The sequence below is a fragment of the Gadus chalcogrammus genome, chromosome 21 (assembly GCF_026213295.1).
Source record: "Gadus chalcogrammus isolate NIFS_2021 chromosome 21, NIFS_Gcha_1.0, whole genome shotgun sequence".
Lineage (NCBI taxonomy): Eukaryota > Metazoa > Chordata > Actinopteri > Gadiformes > Gadidae > Gadus > Gadus chalcogrammus.
This window is the reverse complement of record NC_079432.1, coordinates 6,485,875-6,512,847: the sequence shown is the minus strand read 5'-3', so window position 1 is coordinate 6,512,847 and position 26,973 is coordinate 6,485,875. Positions and strand designations below refer to the sequence as shown.

At 46.1% G+C, this 26,973-nt stretch overlaps 3 protein-coding genes across 4 annotated transcripts in view; 1 reads left to right on the top strand and 2 right to left on the bottom strand.

Annotated features, from left to right (window-relative positions):
• Positions 1-19,147, bottom strand: part of vegfab (vascular endothelial growth factor Ab) — a 63,564-nt gene extending 44,417 nt beyond the window's left edge. The window contains exons 1-3 of one of the 2 annotated variants that reach the window (XM_056580788.1): positions 18,821-19,147; positions 18,663-18,715; positions 1,812-1,935 (exon numbers count right to left, since the gene is read on the bottom strand). The gene's annotated coding sequence lies outside the window, so the exon portion shown is untranslated. The remainder of the gene's footprint in view (positions 1-1,811; positions 1,936-18,662; positions 18,716-18,820) is intronic. The other variant, XM_056580789.1, reaches the window with a different exon arrangement.
• On the top strand, positions 18,931-21,814 carry mrps18a (mitochondrial ribosomal protein S18A). Its single transcript, XM_056580791.1, has 6 exons — positions 18,931-19,123; positions 19,446-19,477; positions 19,946-20,050; positions 20,156-20,279; positions 20,967-21,039; positions 21,157-21,814. Exons 1-6 carry the CDS (start codon positions 18,973-18,975, stop codon positions 21,299-21,301), a joined length of 630 nt encoding a protein of 209 aa, XP_056436766.1. The 5' UTR covers positions 18,931-18,972; the 3' UTR covers positions 21,302-21,814.
• Positions 21,733-26,673, bottom strand: rsph9 (radial spoke head component 9). The gene is made up of 5 exons (XM_056580787.1): positions 26,194-26,673; positions 25,778-25,940; positions 25,180-25,309; positions 24,849-24,995; positions 21,733-22,162 (listed from the first exon to the last, which is right to left on the bottom strand). Exons 1-5 carry the CDS (start codon positions 26,418-26,420, stop codon positions 22,002-22,004), a joined length of 828 nt encoding a protein of 275 aa, XP_056436762.1. The 5' UTR covers positions 26,421-26,673; the 3' UTR covers positions 21,733-22,001.
• Between the last annotated feature and the right edge of the window lie 300 nt (positions 26,674-26,973).

Below are 26,973 nucleotides of genomic sequence, written 5' to 3'. Positions count from 1 at the left end.
AGCTTAAGTGTCTTTTGGTCTTCGTCCACGTGGGGATCAAAGCCAGCCTCGGGCTATAAGTACTGTCGGCTACGTGAGAGGGATTAGCTACCAAACGCCGCCGCGCCCGGCCCTGATCGGCCTCCCGGCTGAATGGTGAGACGGGGTAAAATTTGTGGGCTTCTGATGCCACGTTTTGCCGGACGTACATTTACTTTCATTAGGGAGAAAAAGGTGGCGACTGAAACGGAGGACAGGTGGTACTTTCGCATTCACACACTCGCACTACTGGACTAATTGATGCAAGCTCACACACACTGTCTTTCATAGAGATGGACACACACACAAGCACACAGTTTCATATTCATATACTAATGCTCTTGTCTTGTTTGGCAGGTTTACCTGTTGCATGGTCGTTTATGTGTGTGTGTGTGTGTGTGTGTGTGTGTGTGTGTGTGTGTGTGTGTGTGTGTGTGTGTGTGTGTGTGTGTGTGTGTGTGTGTTGCATGGTCGTTTATGTGTGTGTGTTGCATGGTCGTTTATGTGTGTGTGTTGCATGGTCGTTTATGTGTGTGTGTGTGTGTGTGTGTGTGTGTGTGTGTGTGTGTGTGTGTGTGTGTTGCATGGTCGTTTATGTGTGTGTGTTGCATGGTCGTTTATGTGTGTGTGTGTGTGTGTGTGTGTGTGTGTGTGTGTGTGTGTGTGTGTGTGTGTGTGTGTGTGTGTGTGTGTGTGTGTGTGTGTGTGTGTGTGTGTGTGTGTGTGTGTGTGTGTGTGTGTCACTCCTGTCCAGCCAAGCTCAACTCCAGCCTGTCAGAAAGATAACCGGGCAGGAACGAGATGAAACAAAGCAGGGTTCAGTGAGTACGCTGTTGACACCCTCTCTCTGTCTGTGTGTGTGTGTGTGTGTGTGTGTGTGTGTGTGTGTGTGTGTGTGTGTGTGTGTGTGTGTGTGTGTGTGTGTGTGTGTTTTTAATAGGTGATTTGTGCATCCGCTTCCTCTGTCTGTGAGAGGTGGACGGATGAGTCTAGGGGGGTTGTGGCAGGATTAATTTACGATGAACAAATCTTCCATTCATCGCCTTGACCCATGGGTGAGACACACTGCTAGAGTCTTCTCCTAAGTCATTCCCACCATTCGTTAAAATCGACGGATAAATATTATGGGATGACCACCCACACACACACACACACACACACACACACACACACACACACACACACACACACACACACACACACACACACACACACACACACACACACACACACACACACACACACACTGCAGCCTGAGTGTCCATATTAGGTCGTCCTATTTCATATTTTCCAATACAGAGCTGGGCCAAAGGACACCTGGCCTGGGAACTCAGCACACAGGTGACCGGGCAGCCGCTGACACCACACACACATTGTCGGCAAGCTCCTCTGTGTGACTCTGTCTGAGTGAAGGAGTGTGGATAGGGATGTTGGGATAGGAGTGTGATATAGTTAGTGTGTGTGTCTGTGTGTGTACGTGATTTTCTGTGTGTGTGCGTGTGTGTGTGTATGTGTGTGTTTCCGTGTGCCTACTTGTGCGTGTGTGTGTCTGTCTGTGAACGCGTGTTTCAGTGTGTGTGTATTTCTGTGTGTACGTGTGTTTCTTTGTGCGTATGTGTGTCTGTGTGTGTGTATGTGTGTGTGTGTGATTGTGCATGTCTTTCTGTGTGTCTTTGTACGTGTGTTTCTGTGTCTATGTACGTGTGTTTCTGTGTGCGTACGTGTGCATACGTGTGCGTGTGTTTGTGTGTGTGCGCATGTGTGAGTGCGCGTGTGTGAGTACGATCACCAACCTGTTAAGCAGTCAGGAATCCAGGAATGGTTGCTTGGTGCCAGGCAGTCACAACTGTTTTCATTAATAGCCCGGTTATGACTGGTGACATTTGGGTGCCCCGTGTCCATCATCAATGTGTAAATCTGCCAAAAACACAACAGGCAAGAGAATATCAGACACAGATTGTATACTTCAGTGACCTTTGAACATTTGCGTTCCCTACCAATTCCAGCCCTATTGAAAAAAGAGTCCTTTGCTGTCGCTTGTTAGTTGTGAATATTGTTACAAACTTATCACACCATAATTGGATAAGAAGTGGTCAATTATTAAAAACAATTCAGACCTTTGAGGGCCACTATTACTTTTCTTATTATAAGAAAGTTCACAGGAGGTCATTGCACATACTTTGAAGTTTAAACTGCTGACACTAGAATAAGCGATGAGTGTGAGTCACGCTACTGTTTATATCAATGTCCTAAATTATTATTTATTACGCTTGCACAAACTGACTTTCTCTACTGACAATGCCTGCACTCTCCAAGCAAACTCAAATCAATGTTAAATATTCTAGTAAAAACATTCTGGAATCCATCTAGTTTATTAGGAATCCTTTCAATATTAAGCGTGTTGTACTTATTTTTGGTACCATTGGTACCATTTCATACGTCCAATAGAGGCCTTCACTACCAGGTCATGTATCACATGCTTGTATATTTGTGACCCTGCTTTCCAGCCAATGCCAGAGATCAATGATAAAACATGGAAAGTACGTTTATTTTTCTAATACTAAGAGTCTAACACAAAGAGTAAACAGCTACGGTGTTTGGGTCCTTGGCACACTCTTGATGCCAAAGACAACAGCCTCCAATTCCATGGAAATTGAGTTCAGCCAACGGAGGGATATTTTTGTTGTTTGTTGCGGGTTCTCCCTCACATTTGACTTATCATTGTGTCCAACTTAACCCTTCAATGAAAAAAATCAAAGAAAACAAATAAACCATTTGTAACCTCCCCTCAAACACACACACACACACACACACACACACACACACACACACACACACACACACACACACACACACACACACACACACACACACACACACACACACACACACACACACACACACTGTTGTTTGGGGTACGCCATGCGTCTCCAGTCGTGTAGGGTCAGGCCTCGATCCCTCTGGCGGGGTTGACGGGAGAAGGGAGGCGGTGGGCTGAGATCTGCCAAGCTTTTGTTTTCTCTTTATACACAAACAGCATCCCACTGTCAGCAGTTCATCCCTCAAAAACTCACAGAAAGGGAGAGAGAAGAGAGAGAGAGAGAGAGAGGGGGGCTGGCGGAGGGGGGCATATCTTGTACTGGAAGGCCGACCCCCAGCTGGGGGGGGGTGACCCATACTCTCTCTGAGCACTCGGAATGTCCTACTGGCTTTTTTTTTTTTTCCTATTCTATGGACATTTTTGTACACTCCGGGAGTGTCGAGGAATGCCGGCACCAGAGGAGTACGGTGGACACCGAAGGCACCGGACGCCACCTCTCAGAGAAGCAAACAGCGATTTTCGAGGCAAACTACCCAGTCTACGGCTATGTACGGAATCCAAGAATGAACAAATACATATAAAGAAACCAAAAGCACCCCCCCCCCCCCCAAAAAACAACAACACGTTTAAAACACAAAGCATTCTTCCCTCTTTGTCCCGATGTCGTGACATTAAGGTCGGATTACACGGTGACTGGCAGGGTAGATGTTGTGTTTTTACGGCCGGCACTCAATCTCTTACCCCGTTAAGCCAGCTCAGGGGGGCATTAACCGCGGGTTACCACCCTCACGCTTGTTCTTCTCCCTCTCTCTCTCTCTTCCTCTGTCTCTTTTTCGTGTTCGCTGAAACTCAAGACGCTCTCGCGCTGATAATGGGTTTAACAGGTGCCTTCCACAGAGCGCTCGGCAGATGTGTGGCAGAGCCTCTAGGGGAAGATACCGCAGAGGATCGTCTAGGGTGGCCGTGCCGCCCCCACCAGAGCTCACCTGGAGGTGCCCCCCCCGGAACCACGGCTCTCACCTGTACTTAACCCGATTTTTTTTCCATCTCGTGTTCCCTGCAGCTCAGCTGATCCCCTCCCTGCCCCTCCCGCCCCTCCCAGAAGGCACATCTTCTCCTCTCGTCTCACAGGTCCCTCCCCCCCTCTCCCCATCTCCCTCGGTAGTTTCCACTACAGCGCCATACCTTTCTGAAGAGTCACACTCTCGACACCCTCAACGCACAAGACTGCACCAGAATTTCCCTCTTCTTCAATGTTGCCTGATTGAACTTGCAGCCGACGAAGGGAGTTACTCAAGTTTGCGACCTGTTTTTTTCCCCACCTTGATGATACCAGGAGTGTTTCGGCTTGGTAGCCTTTCCTCCACGCGCCAGATCAATTTCACACCAAATCAAAAAGAAAAGTTGACAAAAAAAGTACCTTTGAAAAAGGTTGCTGACATCGTGACGCTGAGAACCGTTCCCAACTAAAGGCAAACTCCATGAATGTCGAGCACCCACAGATAAGCGTCAAACATCCCTTTTGTACCTAAACATGAACGGGAAAATCTAGGGGCCGTAGAGGGGGAGCTGAGAGCAACACATCGTCCTATGAGTGAGCATCAGGGAGGCAGCGACGCGTGGGGGGGGGAGTCGGCTGGAGGAAGGGGAGTCTGTCGTCAAGGAGGATGGACAAGGAGTGGGTGTGGAGGAAGAGAGGGAGACCTGAGCGTCCCCGCAGGGCTGAGGGGGTAGGGGGAAGGAGGTGAGGGGGTGAGGGGACGAGGAGGTGAGGAGGTGCGGAGGGGGGGAACCCCCCCCCCGGCCTCTGCTGCTGTCTGGGTGGCAGATCCACAGGGAACCGTCTTAGGGAAGAGCATCTGGCAGGAAATAAATACAGTCCCCGAGGCACTCCATGAGCCAGAAAATACAGAAAACGATGAGGAGCCCACATGCAACGGAGAGAACTCAAGTAGTGACGCAGTTATGAGTCCAAGGCACCGCGCAATGACACGGTTGCGATCGAAGATGAATCACTCATTAACATCTTAAAGACTAATTCCATCCAGATTGAGATTGTCCCTCGTTCCACTTAGCAAAACACGATCCCATTTATCAAAAATATATATATAAATAAACAAAAGATACTTAAAAGTGCCTCCAAAGTGCACCTCAAAGCCAGGGGTAGATGACATTTTGGTCCATTTAGCAAAGAGGACCTCATTGACGTTGTCTCTGGTGCCGTCTGTTTATGTTGACATTAGCGTGTCGTTGTGTGGGCCGCATTCCATCCGGTCGTGTCTGAACTTTTGCACGACGCGTTGACTAACAGATGGAGGCTGAGGCCAAGGACGAAGCCGTCTCAATGGCTTCCCTTGTCTGAGGGCCGGCTCACTCACTCACTCACTCCTCGTCCTTCGTCCAATGATATTTGAGAGGGGGGGGGGGAAACGAATGGCATGGGGTGCACAAAGAGAGAGGAGAAGCGGCCACTTTGAAGAATCCTCATCATATATGTCATTGTCAAGAGTTTGGTGCCAAAGTAAACTTTGAACACCACCAGCCAACCTCAACCACCAACAACATCGCCCCCTAAGCGGCACAAACCAAACACGAAAACACAAAACACAGCTTTTATAAAGAACACATTCAAAAATTTTCTCCCCCCCAGCAACAGCAGTTTCTCCCAAACGTAGCTTATCTGGCATAGTGCTCCTGCTCTGTGGGTTTGTCAATCACAGGCCAAGGAATCTGCCTAGGCCACTACTCCTTGCCAATCGAACGATGAGGAGGAGACTTTGAAGCACCAGCCAGTGTTGACAAACCTGTTTAAGAGAAGACTGGCGTTGGGTTGTAGAAAAAACTGCTTTCCATTTGTGTATAATTATATTTCATGTGGCTTGGATTCCTGGGCATTCCATTTTTTTTGTTTAGCGTCAGCCTATGTTAATGCATTGCACCGATGCTCTTGAATGACTTTGCTTGCATGAAGGTGAATGAGTTCGATAATGTCACCTGGCACAGATTTCCAAACGTCTTATATAATTAATACTCTGCACTGATAATACCAATTTAACGAAAAGCAGAGTACCTTGTCAATGAATGAGTAGAGCTGCAAGAAATGCATTGGCATGGATTCTAAGCACGAATATCCTCTTTATCTGTTTGGCGGAAAAAAATGTTTGAAGGAAAAAGGCTAGCAATTACTGGATTTTAAATCCAACAATTGTTTTTGAGACACACATGATGCTTGGAAAAGACATGCTTTTCCCCCTCTGGGATTGCATAATCATGATAGAACAGGAGTTGTATAAATCATGCTTTACCAAAATTGCCCAACTGTGCAAAAAAACCTGTGGTTGAGGTTTAAAAGTAAAAAAATAAGCTGCGTGACTTACAATATTAAATAGATAAAAGTATCCAACCCCAAGAATGGAAAGATTTCAAATTGCATACAGAAACATGTTTAAATTCATATTCTTCTTCAATTTGAACGGATTAAGCACTTAGTAGTGGCAGGCATGAAGTAAGTCGAATATACCCTTAACCCACGCTATGACACACACCGCCCACAATTAAACAAGCATGCACCGCACAATATGAACTGATAAACAACCAAAACACACATAACCCCAAAACAGCCAACAGGGGTATATGAGCACTTGTCTGAGTCCATTATCTCTGGGATTCTTAAAGTAATATTATTCTTATTTATTTTGTCCTCTTAACATGACCACCACGGCCCCCTGGATAAGGGCTAATTGAATTTCCAGCCGGGGCCCAGTCATGAGAGGAGGTCTCTTTGGAGCCGAGCCACACTGGCTCCCCTGCCAGGATGTAAAGCTAGCAGGCTTCAGGGCCGGCGCTGTTGTGAGGAGCCCCGGGCATCACAATCTGTCAATATTTGGTCAATATTTTCATATGGCTTCCTAAAACGTACCTTTTTTTTTTAGTTAAGCTTTAATCACTTAATACTTTCCTTTCCTTGGTTGAACCCGACATCTCTGTCGTTCTATTTTTTGTGTTCTTCTAAACGCATTTCCTGTTGTGTCGTTTTTGTTGTGAAGCACCCAGTGTTACTGTTTAGCACAAAAGGTGATCTGTAATAAGGTTTGGACGCAACACTTTTTTCTGACTTCATCTTCTATTCTGCCCTCTATTGTTAATGTGTACCTCTTGCTGGCCTTTCACGACCTCACCAACCTATTAAATCCAACCATGGAGCTTACATGACTGAGCGTTTACAGGCCAGCCGAGACTCAACATCATGATTGTGAATACAGAGATTATCTTTTTATTACTCAGGTGGGATTCGGACAGGTCCTGTGAATTAGGTACAGCAATTACCGACTAACTCCCACATGGAAGCAGAAGGAGATCCATGCTAACTTACAGATGTCCACGTATATCAAATATCTCAAATACTTTTAGCTGCAAAGCATCCATCAGTTGGTTTTTAGTACATTTAGGAATTATACTTTTATGTACAAATAAATGTAAATGAATACCCTTTACCTGAAAGACACGCCCACTCTCTCTAGGGTCTTTAGAGTGAATGGCAGACACAATTGCCTTCTTGAAAGATTGCCAGAGATAGTTTATATGTCGATTAAGTTATCTTTTTAAATTTCACTAATGGTCTCTCTCTGTCTTGTCCAACTGAATTACCACACAGCGAGACACAAACGCAAGCAGGCATCGTGCACAACTCTCTGTAGAACCAGGTGGAGACGCCTGGAGACAATATACACACTATTCAATCAAATAGTGGGATTTACTACCAGAACAAGGTTGAAAAAAATGTGTCCAGATGTTTTGCATCTGGGATTATATTTGTGTAGCGTTCCAGAATTGAAGCGGAGCCAAGGGTGAGCTCACAAGATGACTTTATGATTGAAAATTCCCAGATCAGTGTTCTAATTCTAAAACAATATCTCTTGTCTTGTTCTCATCCCTATATAGAACGAATGCATTAGAGATTTGAATCTTGAAGGGATCATATTAGTGTTGATTCTAGTTTATAGTGACAGGTTGTAGATTGCATATTCCATATAGCAAATATTGAGTACAGTTGGCCATGTGACAGACTACAGCTCATCTGAATCGACAAACCCAGCCAATCCGCCCGGTTGCTTTGACCGATAGCTCTTAGCGGAGGATCTGGATCAAACACGGTCAAACACAGGGGCCTCCGTTATACAGCCTGCAATACAGCAGGACCAATTCGGACAGTGCACCACATTCAATGGTGCCGGAGTATTCTTTGGCCTTTAGTATGTAAACATACCATAGAACCCCCCCCCCCCCTTCACCATCCCACCCTGTCCGAGTGAACCCTCAGTGGTCCCTCAGGGTTGTCCGATATTAATTCAGGGAAAAGCCCCCCAGACAACATGGGGTCGGGGGATCGGATGGAGTGGCGGTGCTATCTGGACGTGAAGGTGGACGTTCGCGGCCCGGAGCGCACCAGTGCCTAACGTGATTTTCCGGGGGGATGAAGGAGGTATTTCTTCATTGGGAGGCGGCGGCGGCGCCGGCGGCCACTAAAGGTACAGTAGATCTGGTTCATATTAGTCCATGCTGCACCTCACCAGGCCTCCACTACTGGCCGTTACACACATATATGCTCTTACAGACACATACACACAGGCCCGGTAATCAGAGACACATTTCAGCTGCAGGGTGGTAGGGTGCTGAGGTTGGAGGGGCTGTGCGCGTGTTTGTGTGTGTGTGTGTGTGTGTGTGTGTGTGTGTGTGTGTGTGTGTGTGTGTGTGTGTGTGTGTGTGTGTGTGTGTGTGTGTGTGTGTGTGTGTGTGTGCGCGCTTGTGCGTGTGTGACAGTGACTGATTATGCTCCCTCACTTTTTTTTTTTCCAACATCTTTTCTTTCTCTCCTCTTTGGTATCCTAGGGATCTCCGGGACCCAAGTGTCTAAAAAAAAACCAGCATGTTCATCTTCATAACCCCACCCCCGCCCATCCAATCCATACTACAGCAAGATTTAGATCCCCTGTCCCCCTCGCCTCCAGCTCCCCAGCCCCGGTCCTTTGCTTTACGTTAAACTGGACATATTTGGATCATTTATACTATTTATTCGTATTTGTCAGTGTTAAAAACCTCTGGGATGTACTCCGGCTGCGCGCGCGCGCGCACACACACACACACACACACACACACACACACACACACACACACACACACACACACACACACACACACACACACACACACACACACACACACACACACACACACACACACACACACACACACACACACACACACACGACAACTTCATGTCTGCTTTGCAAGCAGGCCTACCGCTGTTTATGGAAGAAGGCTTAGGACGAGGCCAGTTTGTTAAGACAAGAGATGTTTATTCTTGAACAAGAGACCGGTTACCAAACAGGTGTCACACGCTCATTTGGTGTGGTTATCAACGGATTTGTGAACAAAAACACACTGCCAGTAAAAAAAAAAAATATGTTCAAATAAGAAAAGGTAGACATTGTTGCCGCCCTCTGCTCATCCCTCTGGGACTAAATATTTGGCAATACCGTGAGAATGTGCGGTAGATTAGACCAGGGTCTGTTTGATCCATGGAGAGTCCTTATGCAAACAGACGGTGGATCTGCTGAATGTCTCGCAGGTAAACGCAGGTCACTGCGGCGAGACCCTGTGAAGTCTGGGCTCTCTGTCGTACAGCGCATGTTCTGCACGCACCACTAAGTGAACTTCGAGGTGATGAAGTGTTTGTATGCCCCCGGTGTGGTTACCACAAAAGATATATATATTTATAGTCCAGCGGCAATGATCCATCCTTTAACAAGGCCATCACGTGATGCACTTAGACTAGCAACAAGCATGTGAACATGAACGAATAGGTGCCCTTAAATGTTTCTAGTTTTGGAAGAATTTATTTTTTGTGATTCAGATAACCACGGTAATAATCCCACAAAAATACTACCATTTCTATATAGTCGTCGTACTGCCATTAGCCCTCACGATTAATGCATTACAACTGAAAGGAAAAACTTTTTTTTATTTTCATCTTCCTTCAACTTTCCGTCACCAGTCCCTCCATAGTTCCAATCCAATCGCAACAGAAACCCTACAGCGCCTTAAATTGCTTTGACTTCTGCCTACGGTCAACTCGTTGGTCAAAGCCACGGAGCAGGTTGAGATTCGGAGCGGCAGACAGCTGTTAGATGAAAGAGCCAACGCTACCCCAATCTAACCCAAAAGGGAGCAGCTTCTTGGACAGGCGTGTTTGTAGCATTGTTCTCCTTGCACCGAGCACATGTGCACAATCTGACAGGTTGATTTTTGTTTTTACAGAACGGAGCGGAGGTCCCAGGACCTGCTGTGAAGCCGTTTGTTCTTTCTCTCCTGGTACTTAATCAGGGGCTGTTTCTTCCTCGCCTCTTCCTCTCTCATCTCAAATCCCTTGCTGTCCTTCCATCCATTAGCGTCCATGGGGGTCGCTTATGCGATCCCTAGCAGGGATAGGGTTGGTGAGGGAAGGGGGGAGGGGAAGGGTACGTCCAGGCGATGATTTGGCTTCCCACAACAAAGTCAAAGACATTTGCCTCTGCTTGCGAGCTTCTACTCACTGTTGAGTCAAAGTTGCAGACATTCAATTCCCAAGCTCTCTTTCTTAATTCTGGGGATTTTAACCACGCCTCCTTGTCTTCCACTCTCCCCCACATTCACCCAATATGTATACTGTCACACCAGAGACAAAATAACTTTGGATTTGTTTTATGCCAACATCAAAGATGCATATAAATCAATACCCCTACCCATTGGGCAGTTCTGATCATAATCTGGTCCACCTGACCCTTGGTTACATACCCCTAGTAAATAGACAACCAGCAACTAAGATGTACATAAGGAAATGGTCTGATGAGGCAAGCATGGCTCCAAGACTGTTTTGACAGTACGGATTGGGAAGTACTGTACAGTCCTTCAGGGGAAGATAGATAGTATGACAATTTCTGTGTGAATAACACAGTACCTGGTTACAATGTTTTGCAAATAATTTGGGTGACCCCTGACCTGAAAAACTTGGTGAATCTCAAAAAAGGGCTTTTGCATCTGGGGATAGAGAGGAGTTGAGGAGAGTGCAGAAAGATGTGAAGAGGGGAATAATCAGGCGAAAGGAAACCTACAGGAGGAGATTGGGGGCAGCACTGTGCTCTCCCCCTTTCTCTTCCCCCTGTACACTTCGGACTTCGGATACATTACAGGCAGTTGTCACCCCCAGAGGTTCTCTGATGACCCAGCCATCGTTGGCTAGGTTACAAAGGGGGAGGAGCTTGAGTATAGGGTGGTCATCACCCGCTTTGTTGAATGGTGTGGAAAAAACATCTTCAGATGAACGCCAGTAAGACAGAGGAGATGGTGATTGACTTCAGCCGTTGAAGGCACCACCAATTGCACCAGTGACCATCCAGGGAGGCGACATTGAGGTGGCATCAGTCTACAAACACCTGGGTGTTCACCTCAACAATAAACTGGACTGGTCACATAACACAGACGCCCTGTACAAGAAGGGGCCAAAGTCGTCTCCATTTGTTGAGAAGATTGAGGTCTTTTGGGGTGTGCACGCCACTGTTAAGGCCTTGTTATGACATTGTTGTTGCATCTGCCCTTTTTCATGCAGTAGACTGTTGGGGTTGTGGGTTCACTGAGAGGGACAGGAAGAGACTCAATAAGCTGGTGGGAAGGGATGGCTCTGTACCGGGCTGTACACTGGAGCCTGTTGAGGTGGAGGAGGATGTTGGACAAAATGGCATCCATCATGTCCAATTCCTCTGATCCTCTCCGCGAGACAGGGGCAGGGCAAAGCATTTCCTTTCGTAAAAGATTTCACCCAACATGTAAGAAGGAACGTTTCCGGAGGTCTTTTATTCCATCTGCCTTAAGACTCTATAACACATCTGTAATGAAATATTGTGCTGTCAAAAATCACTTCACCTAAATACTGCAATACATGAATGTAATTATGTGCCACTGTGCACATGTGTAATTAAGTCTTTATTCTGTAGTGAAGGATCTCTTAGCCTTATTTATTGTGCAACCCCTAGGTGTGTACAGTTATGCCCTTATGGCATACCATTGTAATCACTGTGTGATTTTTTATTTTATTTATTTTGTTCTATTTTATGCATACATGTATTGGACACTTTATTTTATTATTGCATCTCTTATATTCCATGGGCTGCTGTAGCAGTTGAATTTTTCATGAATGGGATGAAATAAAGTTCTTATCTGATCTCATCTTCCCTCCGTAATTATCACAGCGGACGCGGAGGAAGACTGTCCTCCTGAGTCGTGGCGAAAGCCAACGTCGTAAGTTCACGGGTGTCAGGTGCAATCAAATGTAATTGGCTTCCTCGTACTAAATTGTAGCACCTATTTATCTCATCTGATGCCGTCCACTAACAGGTCTGTTGTGGAGGGTGTTGCAGCATAAGGCCTTGAAGTTTTCATCGACTTCATCGCAGTGGTTCGTTGGCGTTCAGCAAGGATTTATTCATAGCACCGTTAACTCAAATCGTTTCCAAGTGGTCCCGGGATCACGTTGGAACGGTGCCCTTTGCGTCTTCATGAAAAAAAGGGAGTTTAGCTTACTTTTCACGTTCCACCAGATGTTTAGCACCTTCTCCAAGACGGATTGAATGAATCCAGTGTTTTTTTTGGTTAAAATATAGCCTCATTTAAAATATGGCTTCACTTAATCAGTCTGCATTCTTAGCACTCCTTCAGGTAGGTGAGAAAAAACTGTTTTCATAAACACGGATAAGTCCTTCAGGTTACGACGGACGCAGGCCGGGCGGGCCAAGGATTAAACAAGCCGGCGCTCAAGTATGAGAAAATATGGAGAGAGGGGGGTTATTATGACAGCCATATAACATCAATAAAGAAAGGTTATATTGAGCTGAACACCAAACAGACTGGATCTTCTCCTTCTCAAAGTACGACTGTGGTGGATTGACAATGGCCATTCTATGAGCCATTGTTCCAATCAAAGAAGACCTTCGTTCCAATCTAAAAACATATTTAAATTCTGTGTTACTAATCCGCTGCTTAATCGCTGAGCTGCAACTAAAAAGACGGAGACTTAGCCAAGCCCGAGCCAATTGAAAGCCATCCAAACAGCCGGGCGAGCTCACAAAAATCGCATGGGCAATTTCCTCAAGATATGAATCAAGGTTAAAACAGGCTACTTTTAACACTGGATCATGAGAAAGGTCGGAATTGCCACAGTGTTAAAGTCTTATCTCGTGTGGAGACTGAGGGAGGGTCCTCTGCTCACAGCCCAGTGTGAAAAGCTACGAGAGACTTTACGACATCCCGACAAAGCTTTGGATTGGGAAGCACAGCTGGTTCACAACTGGCTCCGAGAAGAAACACAGTCGGCCTGTATGCCGACCGTCCATTATCAAACCATTCACACATTTGGTTCTTATTAAGGGGAAAACATCGGACAGGTTTATTGAGTCTAGTTGTAAAGTTCTCCGCTTTCCTCCTCTCTCCCGAATGTGATGTTGGGTGAACTGCCATTCAGCAGGGCAGACGCTTAAGCTTTGAATTCACATTCTCTTGGAGCAGCGGGCCCGTCTCGCCCCAAACCATGTATTTTGGTTTTTGGCAACATTTGTATGCTGTGTTTAGAGGCTCATTTCCGATCAGTGCTGCTGATATGTGCTGGTGCTCTTGGCCTGGAGGGCAGAAGTGAAAGCCATAATCACTGTGTGGTTTTAAATGAACACACATGAAATGAGTGCATAGTTGTTTGATGATAACAGGATTCTTGGCAAAGTAAACTCATCCTTGTTTCAAGACTCAAAAACTTTCAGTTATTTTCTCCGGAACTGAAGGAATTCTAGCGAAGTTGAGTCAACTCATTGTTTCTTTTATATCCTTGGAGCTGAAGGAATTCTACCAAAGTGTTTCTATCTAGGGACCGCTCAGCGCCGAGACATGGCACTGAACCGGAGCGGGAAATACTTCACGTTTGCCTTTCTTTCGTCTCCCGACCCCGTTGAAGCATCAGGTCTATTTGTCGTCAGTGAATGTCTTCTAATTAGGCATCGTGCTCAAGACTGAGGGAGCCCTTGACTGACTGGCTGTCATTCAGTGTTTCAGTGCTTTCACCTCCCCACACACACACACACACACACACACACACACACACACACACACACACACACACACACACACACACACACACACACACACACACACACACACACACACACACACACACACACAGAAGATGAATTAGATCTGGTGTTGAAAAATAACAGACAAGGCCGTAAACGGGGAGAAGAAAGAGAGCTCAAGTTGCTTTTTCCGAGCGACTGCACAGTGAGCGTGCTCCATCTCCAACAGGAATAAATACCAAAGCCCTTATAGAGCCCCCTCACATTACATTCATTACAGTATGCATAATGCTTTGTCAAGTTGAACACACAACCGTCCTTGGAAAGGGTTGGGAGGAAGGGTGTAAAGTCATTAATCGTTCCTGCCGTTTTCGTTCCGACCAGACGAAAAAGCGACCTGACAAAGCGCATTGGATCCAGACCTTGTCGTTCATAACGTGGAGGAGATTGATTCGTATTTTTTCATGCTTGGCCACTGGTTCAGTGCCTCAGGATGTAGCAGTCAGACATTGACAGCCTGGCTGAACAGCACCTGGGAACCACTACTGCCCCCTGCTGGGGCGTCACCTGTCTGGATGGTTTGGATTTATTATTCGCACTTCATTTTTTGAAGCTAACCTGTGACACGCAAACTGCCTCAAGGTAGGTATTTTTTTCTGTATTAGATCGACAGAACTTGTTTGACATGTATTTTTTTATTGTCAAATTACACACAAATAAGTGACATACTTTGAAAGATAGCACACAGCAGAAGAGTGGATAGAGTGGATATATATTGAAATGAAGTGAAGAGGAGCTGTTCACATCTCTTTTCATCCAGGTTGTTGGCAACTGGACAGAGGTATATATATATGTATACACATCTTAGTCAGAAGCCATATCTGGTCTGAACTGATGTTGGGGTATAAACTCAATAAAAAGTCAAGCGACATCTGCACAGCTACAAACGATTGACTACAAAGTAACATGACAACATTTCCGGTCAACAAAGCCCAAACAGCATCAAAACCAAATAAAACACTGTTAGATAATAAGCTAAAGAGAGCTTTGCATGAAAGGGGATTCTACAAACTAAGTGACGAATTACAGAGCAAAAACTATAAACTGAAAGGGTTCTGCTTCATGTCAAATCAATATTGAGCGTGATTCATTAAAATAACCCATCGATGCTGCAAGCCTGAGATGAAAGAGCAGGCACCCGGGTTTAGTTTAATGGAAGTGGTCAGCGTCGGGGTCACATGACCACCTGTACTCGGTCTTTCAGCCATAAGGCGATCCGTGGCGTGAGATTTCATTTGCTGGAAAACCATCTGGTCGGCATGAGAATCCTGTTGTCCCCCGGATGTCATGGTAACGAGCATGAGGAGGAAGTGTGGACAGGGAAGGCTGGGTTGTGATGGGAAACTAATCTGGACAGAGCTACACAAATGTGCAGCAGCATGAGAAAAAGAAAAAGAAAAATGGCCTGAAATCATGACGACAAAACATCCCTTCTGGGTTTAATTGAATCATCGCTTATGCCGCTTTGTTCCGGGTTGTGCTCCGTTTGAAAGCTGGGCAGGCCAACGCAATAGCTGCACATACAGACTTATGGGGGTTCTGTTCAAGCCTTTGTCGTGTCCGAGATGAATTAGTCCACGAATGTCAAATAGGAGGCTAACATTTGTACATGTCACAGAGACACAAAAGATACAACTGCAAGAACATGACCCAGAAAATGGAAAGTGCAGGGGGCTATGTGCTAAACGACAGTGGCTCCGCGGACAAATCAATGCCTTCTCTCAGAGCAGCCCTCTTATCCTGTTAGAAAAGTGTCTACATTATGTCCAGTTCAGATGCTGACTCCCAGACATTCAGTAAGACAGTACCAATCATGGGGGAGAATTCTACACCAGAATATAGACCACGAGCTTGAAACTATGACAACACAAAAGCCCTAAAAAGATCCAACAACAAAAAAACACTGTGGGCTAGTAAGAAATGTTTTGAAACATTAAAAAAAAGGGAACCACTTGGGAACCAAGGACTCATTGTTGCACTGGGAAACGCATCCCGCATAAAACTTGAATTAATGGACTCCCGTGCTCCCGAGGGCCGAACCAAGTACAAATGAGACAGACGCAAAGGAGTCTGTGCGTTTGTGAAAACACAAACGTGTTTGAGTGTGTGTGTGTGTGTGTGTGTGTGTGTGTGTGTGTGTGTGTGTGTGTGTGTGTGTGTGTGTGTGTGTGTGTGTGTGTGTGTGTGTGTGTGTGTGTGTGTGTGTGTGTGTGTGTGTGTGTGTGAGAGTGAGATCAAGAAGGAGGGTGAAGGAGTATGTGAGGATAAATCCCTAGGCAGTTTTGGGGAGAGACTAACAGGATAAGAGGGCTGCTCTGAGAGAAGGCATTGATTTGTCCGCGGAGGCACTGTCGTTTAGCACGTAGCCCCCTGCACTTTCCATTCACCCAACACAAGAGAGAGAGAGGGAGGGAGGGAGGGAGGGATGGAGGGAGAGAGGGGGCGAGGGAGAGAGGATACTCGGATGGGCGAAGCATCACGTCGCTGGCACGGCCCCGCACCACCTGACATCACATCAAAACGTGGGATAACACACGTCGGGGCTCGACTGCATTGCTCAAGGATGTAGTTAATCCGTAAGACTGAAGCGGTAGAACTCACTGCTATGCGTGTGCATTCTTGTAATCTTGTAACTTGAAGCATAAAAGAGGAGATTTGTATCTGCCTGGGAAGACTTTACCCTAGAGTGCCATAGAAGCCAACATCATTGTTTATGAGACAACGATTAAAAGGAAACTGAGGATCAGTTTCAAACGCACATGCCAGTTCATCCATACGATGTTTGACAGGGCTCCCCCCACACCAAGTTCCGCTGTCGAAGAGCGTTCCTGCGCCGTCGTGCTGTTCTCCAACCTCATGCCAGACTCGTGTTTGTTTTGCCTCACCGCAGGGGGGCCGGGGGCTATTACAGCGACGCGTTCCATGTCCACCGAAACACCAAACTCAAAACAAACAAATCCCGCTCGGGCTTGACAGCAACGCAGGATCCAAATCCCCTGGCTGTTTGGATGTGGGGGTTTGTTTTCTACCACTTGGATGTCCCGTGACCATATCCACTCAACCTCAGGTTCAGTCTCCCCCCCCCCCCCCCATGCTGTGTTCAGCCATTGTCCAGGGGGAAAAGCCAGGGGTTGAGGAAGCTAACCTTTTCGACCATACCGCTATAACTTCTAAACTTCCCAGCAGCGCACAACTCTGCCTGGCTGTCTCTCGCCCAGTGGCCGCTGTGAAAATGTCAGAGCGGCCTCTGTTCCTCTGAGGGTTGAAATCCTATCTGATTTACTTCCCACCCCTCTTCGTCTTCCTCTTCTTCTCCTCTCCCCGACCTCACTGGCGAAGGCGCCTGCTTGTATTGCACCATGTTTCATTTAAATACCAAAGCCTAAGAGAAGGTGGCCCAGACACTTTAAAGGCCGTTTTCTTTTTAGTGTCGGGGTGGGGTGCGGGGGTCTCTGAAGGAATGTGACTGCTTAAGAGCTCCTTGATGAAGCAGCCCGATCATAGAGACACAATGGCTTCTTTGTGATGGGGGAGGGGTGGCAACCCTAATCTCTATCCTTTCGAGTCTATGTCCATTGAGTAGTAGACGATTACAAATGTCCATCTCGAAAGGAAAGTGAGGTACACCCAAATAAAGTGAGATGGTTGAATAGATTGTTTACATTTTTGACCACGCAGGACAACGTTAGCAGCCGTACGTTTGTGCTTGTTGACATGCAAACCACGTGAACATTTGTTTAACGTTTATGTGTGTTGCCAGTCATGTCAACAGTATGCAAGTTCTACTTCCCTATAAAAATATATTTCGAATAAAGTTCCTTTATATCGTAGTTGGACTGTCCAACAGCATTTATGTTTGTTGACCTTGCCATGGTGAAGGACCCATCCATTAGATAAGCTGTAGTAAACGGTAAATCAATAGATAAAACCCAGAATGATGTATGAGGCTACCTAAATGACTTCAATTTGAGAACATAAATCGGCCTTGGGGACAAAAAGAGGAAGCTGTTTGCATCAAAGTAATAGCTGTAAGTAGCCAAAACCCAAGATAAAATCCAGTAGGCAATAATCTTTTCAGTGGATTTATTTTCTTGCACTTGCAGGCGATGACTTGTTGATGACTAATGATTCAATCGGGCTTTGAAGGAGACAACAGGCCTTACATGTCACGTCAGAAAATTCAGATTTAACCTTATGCAACCAAGTAGGCTGTATTTCCAACCCCACAATACCTGCTTTGTAGATTTGCTTGCCTGTGTGTTGCGTCAATAACCACAGTAAGAGCCTTAGAGTGAAAGGCTTTGTAAGGACATTTTCATATTTTATTCAAAATACTAAACCAACATAGCTAAAGCCAAGGATATAATGGCTTCCTAAAGCCTGTTCTATATTGAATTAATCTGAACCAGCCTTGTCACTCTAAATTTATTTTGTGTATGCTTTATGTTGGCGTGTAAACCATGCAGGCAATGTTTCACGGATAACATCTAAAAGTACTGGATCTTGCAATCTAGTTATTTGATCATACAGAAGAGACCAGCTTTGTCTCTGATTGCTCCTGCAACAAAAGCTGGGCATGTTCATACACAGTGTTCATACAAGTAGGGGCCTACCTCATTGTTTCATCTCGAATTGACCTCTTGATTGTTGCCATAGATTTGAACATCTGAAAAAACATGAAAATGTCAAAGGATATTATATTTTACTTGTGAAAGTGTTCCTACATAATTCCTATGTCAATGAATAATACAGGTAAAAAAGTTAAGTTTACCTTAAATATTTACTATAGGGCTATTTTCGGACGTCCTCCTCTTTTGATCGTGGTTTGGTTATGACACCCCTTGACCAAAGGCGTCGCTGTCGCAGATTTTCTCCCTTAAGTAGCAATCCTCCAAAAACAAGAAAGAAGGTCAACAGACCAAGATGGCAGCCCGCTGCGTCCTAGGGTCCATTCGGACATCCTTTTCGGAAATAAGACAGGTGGTCAACGGTGGCAGTTTTAGTTATTTAACTAGAGCATGTATTCCTCAGCTCTCGTTTTTTGGAAACACTCAGTGCAGAGGGATCCGGCAAGGCGAGTACTCTGTGGCTGACTGCGACATCTCAAGCAAACTTCCTTTGCTAGAATTGTCGCTCTGCTGGTTTCAACGTTTTGTAATTTTGCACAATACATGACACTCCTCGTAATGACCCGATATTTATATGAAGTGGTTTGATTCATGTAGAGACTAGTGCTCTCCGTTATAGGCAAGGGCAGCGTCTTTTCTACCAGGAGCTGAAGAATGATTTGTGACGTCACATATAGCTTTCATTCATTGGTCGCCGGTGGGACATGTTTCTTCCCAACGTGTTGAAGGGTAACTTTCTTATTCAAATATTTTTATCTTGTCTTTCAGTGGTGGAAAAGCAAGAGGGTAAAACAATAACAGTAAGTCATTTTTGTATTTCTATTTTTAGAATTCATGTGATCATTTGCACACACACATATAAACAACTGACTACATGTATAAGATATTGTAGTGTTTATAATATAATGGAGGACAAATGTATTGCCATCTCGGTCTGCCCTTGAGTTATGAGTGTTACAGTAGGTTTGACAACGAGTTCTGTCCCAAACTGAGCATTAGCCAGCTTAATTGTATTACCCAAAGCCCCTTGACAAAGAAAGCATTGCTCAAGGTAACAATAGGGTCAGGTCCTGTGACCATTTAACACTCATTTGATGCAGTCACCACTATTTATTCTCAGAAAAAAAACACCATTGTTTTGGGATGAATGGAAATAGGTTAAATCTGTAACTATACCACCCCAATGACATCACAGTCCGCAGTGAAAAGACCCAGAGGATACGAAAATGTTGATATAAATACTGAAACCTTCAAAATGTTTTGTCCAGATTGAGGGACACACCGTGGATGTGGCAGCAGCACCAGAGCCTCCAAACCCTGCTGCCAAATGCCCCATCTACAGGTGGAACCTGCAGAACAAATACGACTACACGGTGACTAAGACACCATCGAAACAAACAAAAAATAAAGGATGAAATAAGATCATCTGTGACCGTGGACTTGATGTGACTCATTGTGGTTGCGTCCTCTACCCCCAGGACGTGCTGCTGCTGAGCCAGTTCATCCGCTCTGACGGAGGGATGCTCCCCAAGAGGATCACCGGCCTGTGCCCCGAGGAGCACCACAAAGTGGAGATCTGCGTGAAGATGGCCCACCGAGCGGGTGAGGGGAGGACGTCCTCTGCTTTGTCTAGTCGTCGTGTTGTATTTCAATAGGAAATCCAGGCAGCACTTTAATACTGGGGTTGAGTCATGATCCGTGGCTGTTTAGTACACACATCGAGTGTGTATAATTAGCGGCATCTAGCGAAAGACTTGAGTAGTGAAATATCGTATTCATAATTATTTTAAATAGTATTTTTTTTTTTTACCTTGGAATGAGTTTTTTTATTTCTACATAGGGAGTTGGTCCCCCTCCATGGAGACGGCCATTTTGCACTGCCGTGTGTCTACAGTTACCCAGAACGGACAGACGGCTCTAGAGATAACTCGTTTCGGGCAAAGAGTTGTAGGAAGGAAGGGGCATGTTATCCCAAGGCTACAACCCATCTGGGATACTTTTTTTAGGGCTGCTGTTGTGCCCCCAGATACAACTTAATTCCACACATTGGACATTTAAGATTACTATAATAGAAGATGGCCCTTTTTCTCAGGCCACAGCCTTTTTTTTATTCGTGAAATTATGAAACCAAACTAGCCTCCTTTTTAAGCTGGTTTCGTTCACGTGACAATGTGTTCTGAATGTAATGTTATTTGTTTGTTTTTGATATCTTTAAATTATTATGACCGATATGATGATATTTGAATCACCTCTAATTATAACATTCGGGTCATTGTGTTCCCACTCTAGGTCTGCTCCCTGACCACAAACCCAAGCTGCCCGAGGACCATGTACCGAGGAAACCTAAGCCCCAGCTCAACAGGTCGGGGTCCACCGTGTGTTAAATCTCCTTATTGCTGCCCTCTGCCCTGTCTCAACACATCTGCTCTGTTTGCTTTTGGTGTATTTCCCCAACTGACGGACACCTCTCTCCCCACAGGTACCTCACCCGCTGGTCCATAGGCTCGGTGAAGCCCTTCGTCAGAACCGGTCTCAAATGGTGCAAGAGGCGCATGCCGGTCGGCGACCCCGCGCTCAAGAACAACGTACAGTACGGCGTCAGACCCCTCTACTTGAAACACTGACGAGACAGAATTCTAATCGACCACTCCCAGGACCAGCTTCGAGACGGTAGCATGAAGCACACTTCATTGTGTGATTGTTTCAGTCTCTCTCAAAGTCCCACGGCAGAATATTTTTTTTCATAGGGAAAACCCAGTGTCTGGCCAATCACAGCCATGGGGAGAAGGTTGAAAGGGTTCTGCATCTGTATTTATTCAGCCTCTTCTCTTTCTTTATATTTTCTGGTTGTGTTTTGTTTATCAAGCGGCCTCGCCCGGGGACTGAATGAATCATGCCGAGCCCCACCCAGAATAATTGATTTAGAGTAATTTGTCTTTCGAGAGGCTTTGAAATGAACTCTGGACTCTAAATTCACTGAGATGGCTTTTATGTGCACAGTAAGGTGGTGGTGTGTTGACTGTGTGTACGCCAAGCCGATCCAGATGTGCAAATAAAATGCGTCCGTTTACGTTTACTCTCTGCGTGTGTATACGGCAAAGGGTGCATGTGCATGTGAACTAAACCAAACACGACTTGGGAGGGACGGAAAATGTATGTCTGTGGCTCAATTTATTTTGGTTAAAGCGCAAACAAAAAAATTGTTTCGTGAAGATCCATTCCGATGACGCCATGAAGATCTCACACTCACACATGTACACACTCACTCTCTCCCTCTCTCTCTCACACACACACACACACACGTGGATAGGAGACGATATTTGTTTAGAGCATGAAGGGCAGGTCCAGGTTCTTGCAGCCGTACCCAAAGTAGACGTAGCCGTGCTGTGGCGTCATGGGCACGTGGTAGAACGTCAGACCCATCCACAGCAGGCTGCGGAGCACACACACGCTGCTGGCGTTCTCCAACTGCAGGCTCCACTGCCCTGAAAGAACAACCAAAGACAATGGTATCATCCGTCACAAATGGTTTCTTTTACTGGCAGGGATACTCAAACGGTGGGTCTCAACCCACATGTTTGAGTCGCAGAACGTATGCCAAACCTTAATCTTTAGAAAGAAAACCATGTATTAAGTCATGTTTCAATGGGTTTATGTTTCCTTAAGTTTAGCATCATTGCATACCGAAATATTGTTATCTTTTGGGGTCGTCACGTATTGGCACAAGTGGCTCCGGAGGCTCGACCAATAGAGAACCACTGACGTAAGGAATGCCGTGTTGCAATTGCTATCGACACATTTGGCTTCAAGATTGGCTCCAGCGAAACACCACTACATGAAGTGCTGTGCAGCTTGTTAAAGATGTTTGCCGTGCACGCCAGCTCCAGAATACGATTCAAAACGATTTCCTGCATAAAAGCTCACAAAAACCCGCTGCAAAGCATACTTTAGAAAAAAAAAAGCACGAGAAACGATTCCTGAGAAACGCGGGGCCAGGAGTGCTGGTGGTTTGGAGTTAACAGAGTCTATGAAGTCCTTCTTTGGCACCTCATTGCACATGCTCCCCTGCTCCCCTGCAGTCAGCAGCAGCACCATGGTGGCCACACAGCTGGGCGCCGCTGGACCATAGCCAGCAGCACACAACACTATCTTTTCATGCCGATTGGGAATGTGGCTGTAAGTGCTGTAATGCCTGGCATGTCCGCTGCAGTGTTGAGTTGGATGGAACCAGCGGCCTTTTGACAGCCGTTCCCAGATCACTATTGGGGCTCAAACCACAAGCTTCAAACCACAAGAAGCAGAGTAGTGAGAGGATCCAAAAGGATAGAAGAAAGAAAATACACTCAGCCTATTGTGCTCTTGATGTGTTCTCAAACATTTTCTCAGGACCTTTGGGTGGGGCGATAAACACCAATGCGTGGTGAATGCATATTAGACACGGGATCTGTTTCAGTAAAATACACTCATTGCTATAAATAAAAGTCAAAGCACGGATGACTTTAAGACCTAAAACAAAGATGGGGTTAAGGGCGCAAGGTCTCTGCACACACGATACACAGCGTGTTGACACAAGTGTCTCCTCTGTAACTGTATTCCAACAACACCAGTAGTGAGCTGACAGGGTCAGACGGCCTGTAGCGTGCCTCCTTCAAACCTGTGTGGCGTGCGAGACATAAATCAAGACAAACTTCCAAGCCCTTCAGAGTCACCTCTGCGATACTGTCGTCGGGGGGGGGGGGGGGAAGCTCACAGAAGAAGGAGCTGAACTTTCTCTCGCTCCGAGGAATAGCACCTGTCTTTGGTTAGAACCCCCCCCCCCTCTCTCGCCTACTGTAGCTCGGGCCCTTCGCAGCTTTGCAGCGCCGACTTCTGCATCGAAAAACAGCTGTGTGATGGTAGCGACGCCGCCGCTGACAACAGCCTTAACTCAAAAGCACATGTGCATGTACACACATATGCGTCCATGCCTAAGCTCCCCGTTATGTCGGGACAGCTGCTGGGTGTTTTAGTCACGGGGCCTTGGTTTTTTACTTATCGTTTTTTAACTCGCTGTGCACTCGGAAACCACCACAAAACATGTATTAAGTGTATTCAGAAACCCCACAAGATGTGACTGTAGATTTACTACGATGGGGGTAGCCACCACAAATAAAAACCAATGCTGGATAACCATTGGGGTAATACGTTATTGGAATACATTAGGAATATAAATACTTGGTTAAGTGGGGTCATCTCTTTATTTCAGGGGGGGGGTGCGCGAGACGTGTCTCCAGAGCAGTTCCCATGCTTATTACGTTCTGTGTTCCTCCCACCGACGGGTCCCGTTGAAAACCCCATGATGATCGTATTACTCTATGTAATTTCTCAGTGTGGAACCCAAGGCCAAAACGATATCAGCATGTTGGCCAGGAACATTATGGAGGAAGGTTATTAGTCTGTTGCACCACAAGCACTTTTTGTAAAGCGCGAGTCTCCCCCGGGGGGGAGAATGCCTGCACAACATAATACTGAGAATACATATTCCATCGTGGGAGGACAGGCCGTCGTCTCGGAGCCGTCAGGCCAACAAACCTTGGTTCGGAAACTTCAGTGAGTGCCATGTTTTCACCGCCGTTATCCCACTCACTGGCGCTTTTGTCAAGATCACACTTTCCAGGAAAAAAGAAACGTGCGTTGCTTACACACCGATTATTTCTTTTGCGTCCAACCTTAATTTCAATAACACAGCTAATTTGGGGTTAATGCTGCATGGCTGCTGGAACACACTAAACGGTCCCCACACACACACGACCGTAAACCACACGACGCTGGAATGTTCCAACTGTATAATTTCATAGATCACAGGCAACCGGCTCAGAGCTTGTTTGGTTTAACGCAAATACTAGACCTCGCAAATTAGACCTCCCGCGTCTACTAGACCTAGACCGACTAGACGTGTTCGACCTCCCAAACCTAAACCCAGTCACGGCTGTACTAGACCTAGACCCACTAGATGTGTTAGACCTCCCGGGTCTACTAGACCTACGCCGACTAGATCTGTTGATGGTGTTGTTTCTCTTTCTTCTGACAAATACTTATTGTAAGTCGCTTCGGATAAAAGCGTCTGCAAAATTGCCTTAAATGTAAATGCAAATGGTGTTGGTGTGTGCACGTGTTTGTGCGTGGCATCACCCTTTGGTACGTCGTCGCTCAGCGGGTCCAGGAAGTCGATGGAGGGGTCGAGGTCGGCCTGCTCCTGGATCAACTTCTTCTTCAGCTTCTTGGGTTTGGCGAAGTGAAGAAAGTTTTCCAGCTTCCCGGCTTCTGCGTGAGACAGCCCTGAGAGACGGAGAGAAAGGCGTGACACACCAGAGTACGCAGAGAAAACAAAGGATGCGCCGGTTCACAAGATAAAACATTTCATGCACGGATTCTGTAGAGAGAGAACGACTCCCAATGAGGTGGTTTTGACCCCTGGCCCTTAAAGCCTGTCACAATATAAATCCCACAGACATCAGTGTACCCTCGAAGCAGCGGTTGGTGTTCATGAGGCCCAGATGTGTTCTGTTGAACGCGCCGCGCGGTACCACAGACACCTCCTCGTCGATCAGGTGGACCGTCACCGCTAACCTCCTCTCCTCTGTCACCTTGATCTGGAACCACCATACAGGGGTTTGGGGATTATTCATCAACTACAGGACTGACAGACAGATTCATTTGTGTGCGTGTGTGCGTGCGCGCGTGTGTGTGTGTGAGAGTATGTGCTGTCATAAGTACAGAATAGTTAATATCAGCCCTAATGAATAAAAAAAATAGACATGTTTGTCGTGTGCAAGGCTTATTGGAGAGAGAACAGCATTCATTTTATGCTAGATTGGCTTTGAGGGGATATAAGCTATTATATATTATTATGGGTTTCTCACAGCAACTTACAACTTTATTAAGGTATTTGTAATCAATAAATGGACAAAGAATGAACAAAAACAAACGATTAAGGTCAAAATAATTCACAATTAGTGCCAAATTATGAATTCATGATTACTATGATTATGAATGCAGGACGCATAAAGTAATAAACCAACGATGGGTCTGAATCAGGACGGATGGGAATCAGGCCTTACTAGTTCTACTGCCTCCGTCGCCTCGTCTCCCTCTCGCTTCAGGGGATAGTCGGTGTACTCGTGGGAGGGATCCCCCATGAACCGACCCTTGGCGGCCCGGGACACCTCCCCCACCATAGCGTCGTCTGCTGGGGGCAGCAGGTGCCACTCCATACAGTTGAAACTAAATGGGCGAGGGCAGACACGCACGCAGGCACGCACATGTGCGCGTGCACACACACACACACACACACACACACACACACACACACACACACACACACACACACACACACACACACACACACACACACACACACACACACACACACACACACACACACACACACACACACACACACAGAGACACGAGTAAAAAATGTAATGTCTTTCCGCGATTTTAATAAATAATATTTTAATTAGGTTTCCAAGCTTACCTGTAGAGAAACTGTTTGTCCTTCAACTCATCATGTCCTTTCCCTTGGGCAATGAAATAATCTTCCTTTATTCCCAATATCTTGCCCCAGAACATGACGCGGTTGAACTTGTAGTTCTTCTTCAGAAGGACCAGTGATGTCTGGAGAGCGGCCCTCTGCTCGCCATTCAGAGCGTGGCCGCTGCCGGAGACAAGATCCAACGAGTAGTACAGCGTGTTGGAGTCCATTGGTTCCTTCTATTACAAAAATATAAGGGAAAAGGTGAGTGAAAGTGTGAATGGATATGCTGACAGAGCTCGTAGACGCTAACCGAAGCAATGAGCCTAACAACGTTGTCATAGCAACGCATGTTTACATTCTTTGCGCGTGCGCCATGCCCACGTGCGGTGATGAGTCGCAACAAACTTTGAGCTGATTTTGAGCACAACGAAAGCGACCTCGTTGTTTTTACAAAAAACAACCTCAGAAATAACACACACATATAAGTATCGTTGTTTTCGTAAGCAGTTAACAATCCCCGCCCCTTTTAAAGCAGGAAACGAGCGTCTGACATGTGGATCTGCACAGTGATTGATTGATAGAGTTGGCGTGCCGGGAAAATAAGTTCAATGCTGCCGACAGGATGGGACATCCCAAAGAGACAGTCTTGTCTCTTTGACACACACACACACACACACACACACACACACACACACACACACACACACACACACACACACACACACACACACACACACACACACACACACACACACACACACACACACACACACACACACA

What these genes read in the sequence shown, in the direction of transcription:
- mrps18a (XM_056580791.1), top strand. Translation starts at nt 18,973, where the DNA reads ATGGCAGCCCGCTGCGTCCTAGGGTCCATTCGGACATCCTTTTCGGAA. An exon ending in GTGCAGAGGGATCCGGCAAG is followed by an intron (nt 19,124 to 19,445) that starts GCGAGTACTCTG and finishes CTTGTCTTTCAG; the next exon opens with TGGTGGAAAAGCAAGAGGGT. An exon ending in GAAGATGGCCCACCGAGCGG is followed by an intron (nt 20,280 to 20,966) that starts GTGAGGGGAGGA and finishes TTCCCACTCTAG; the next exon opens with GTCTGCTCCCTGACCACAAA.
- rsph9 (XM_056580787.1), bottom strand. Translation starts at nt 26,420, where the DNA reads ATGGACTCCAACACGCTGTACTACTCGTTGGATCTTGTCTCCGGCAGC. An exon ending in CGACGGAGGCAGTAGAACTA is followed by an intron (nt 25,310 to 25,777) that starts GTAAGGCCTGAT and finishes TGGTGGTTCCAG; the next exon opens with ATCAAGGTGACAGAGGAGAG. An exon ending in GAGCGACGACGTACCAAAGG is followed by an intron (nt 22,163 to 24,848) that starts GTGATGCCACGC and finishes TTGTTCTTTCAG; the next exon opens with GGCAGTGGAGCCTGCAGTTG.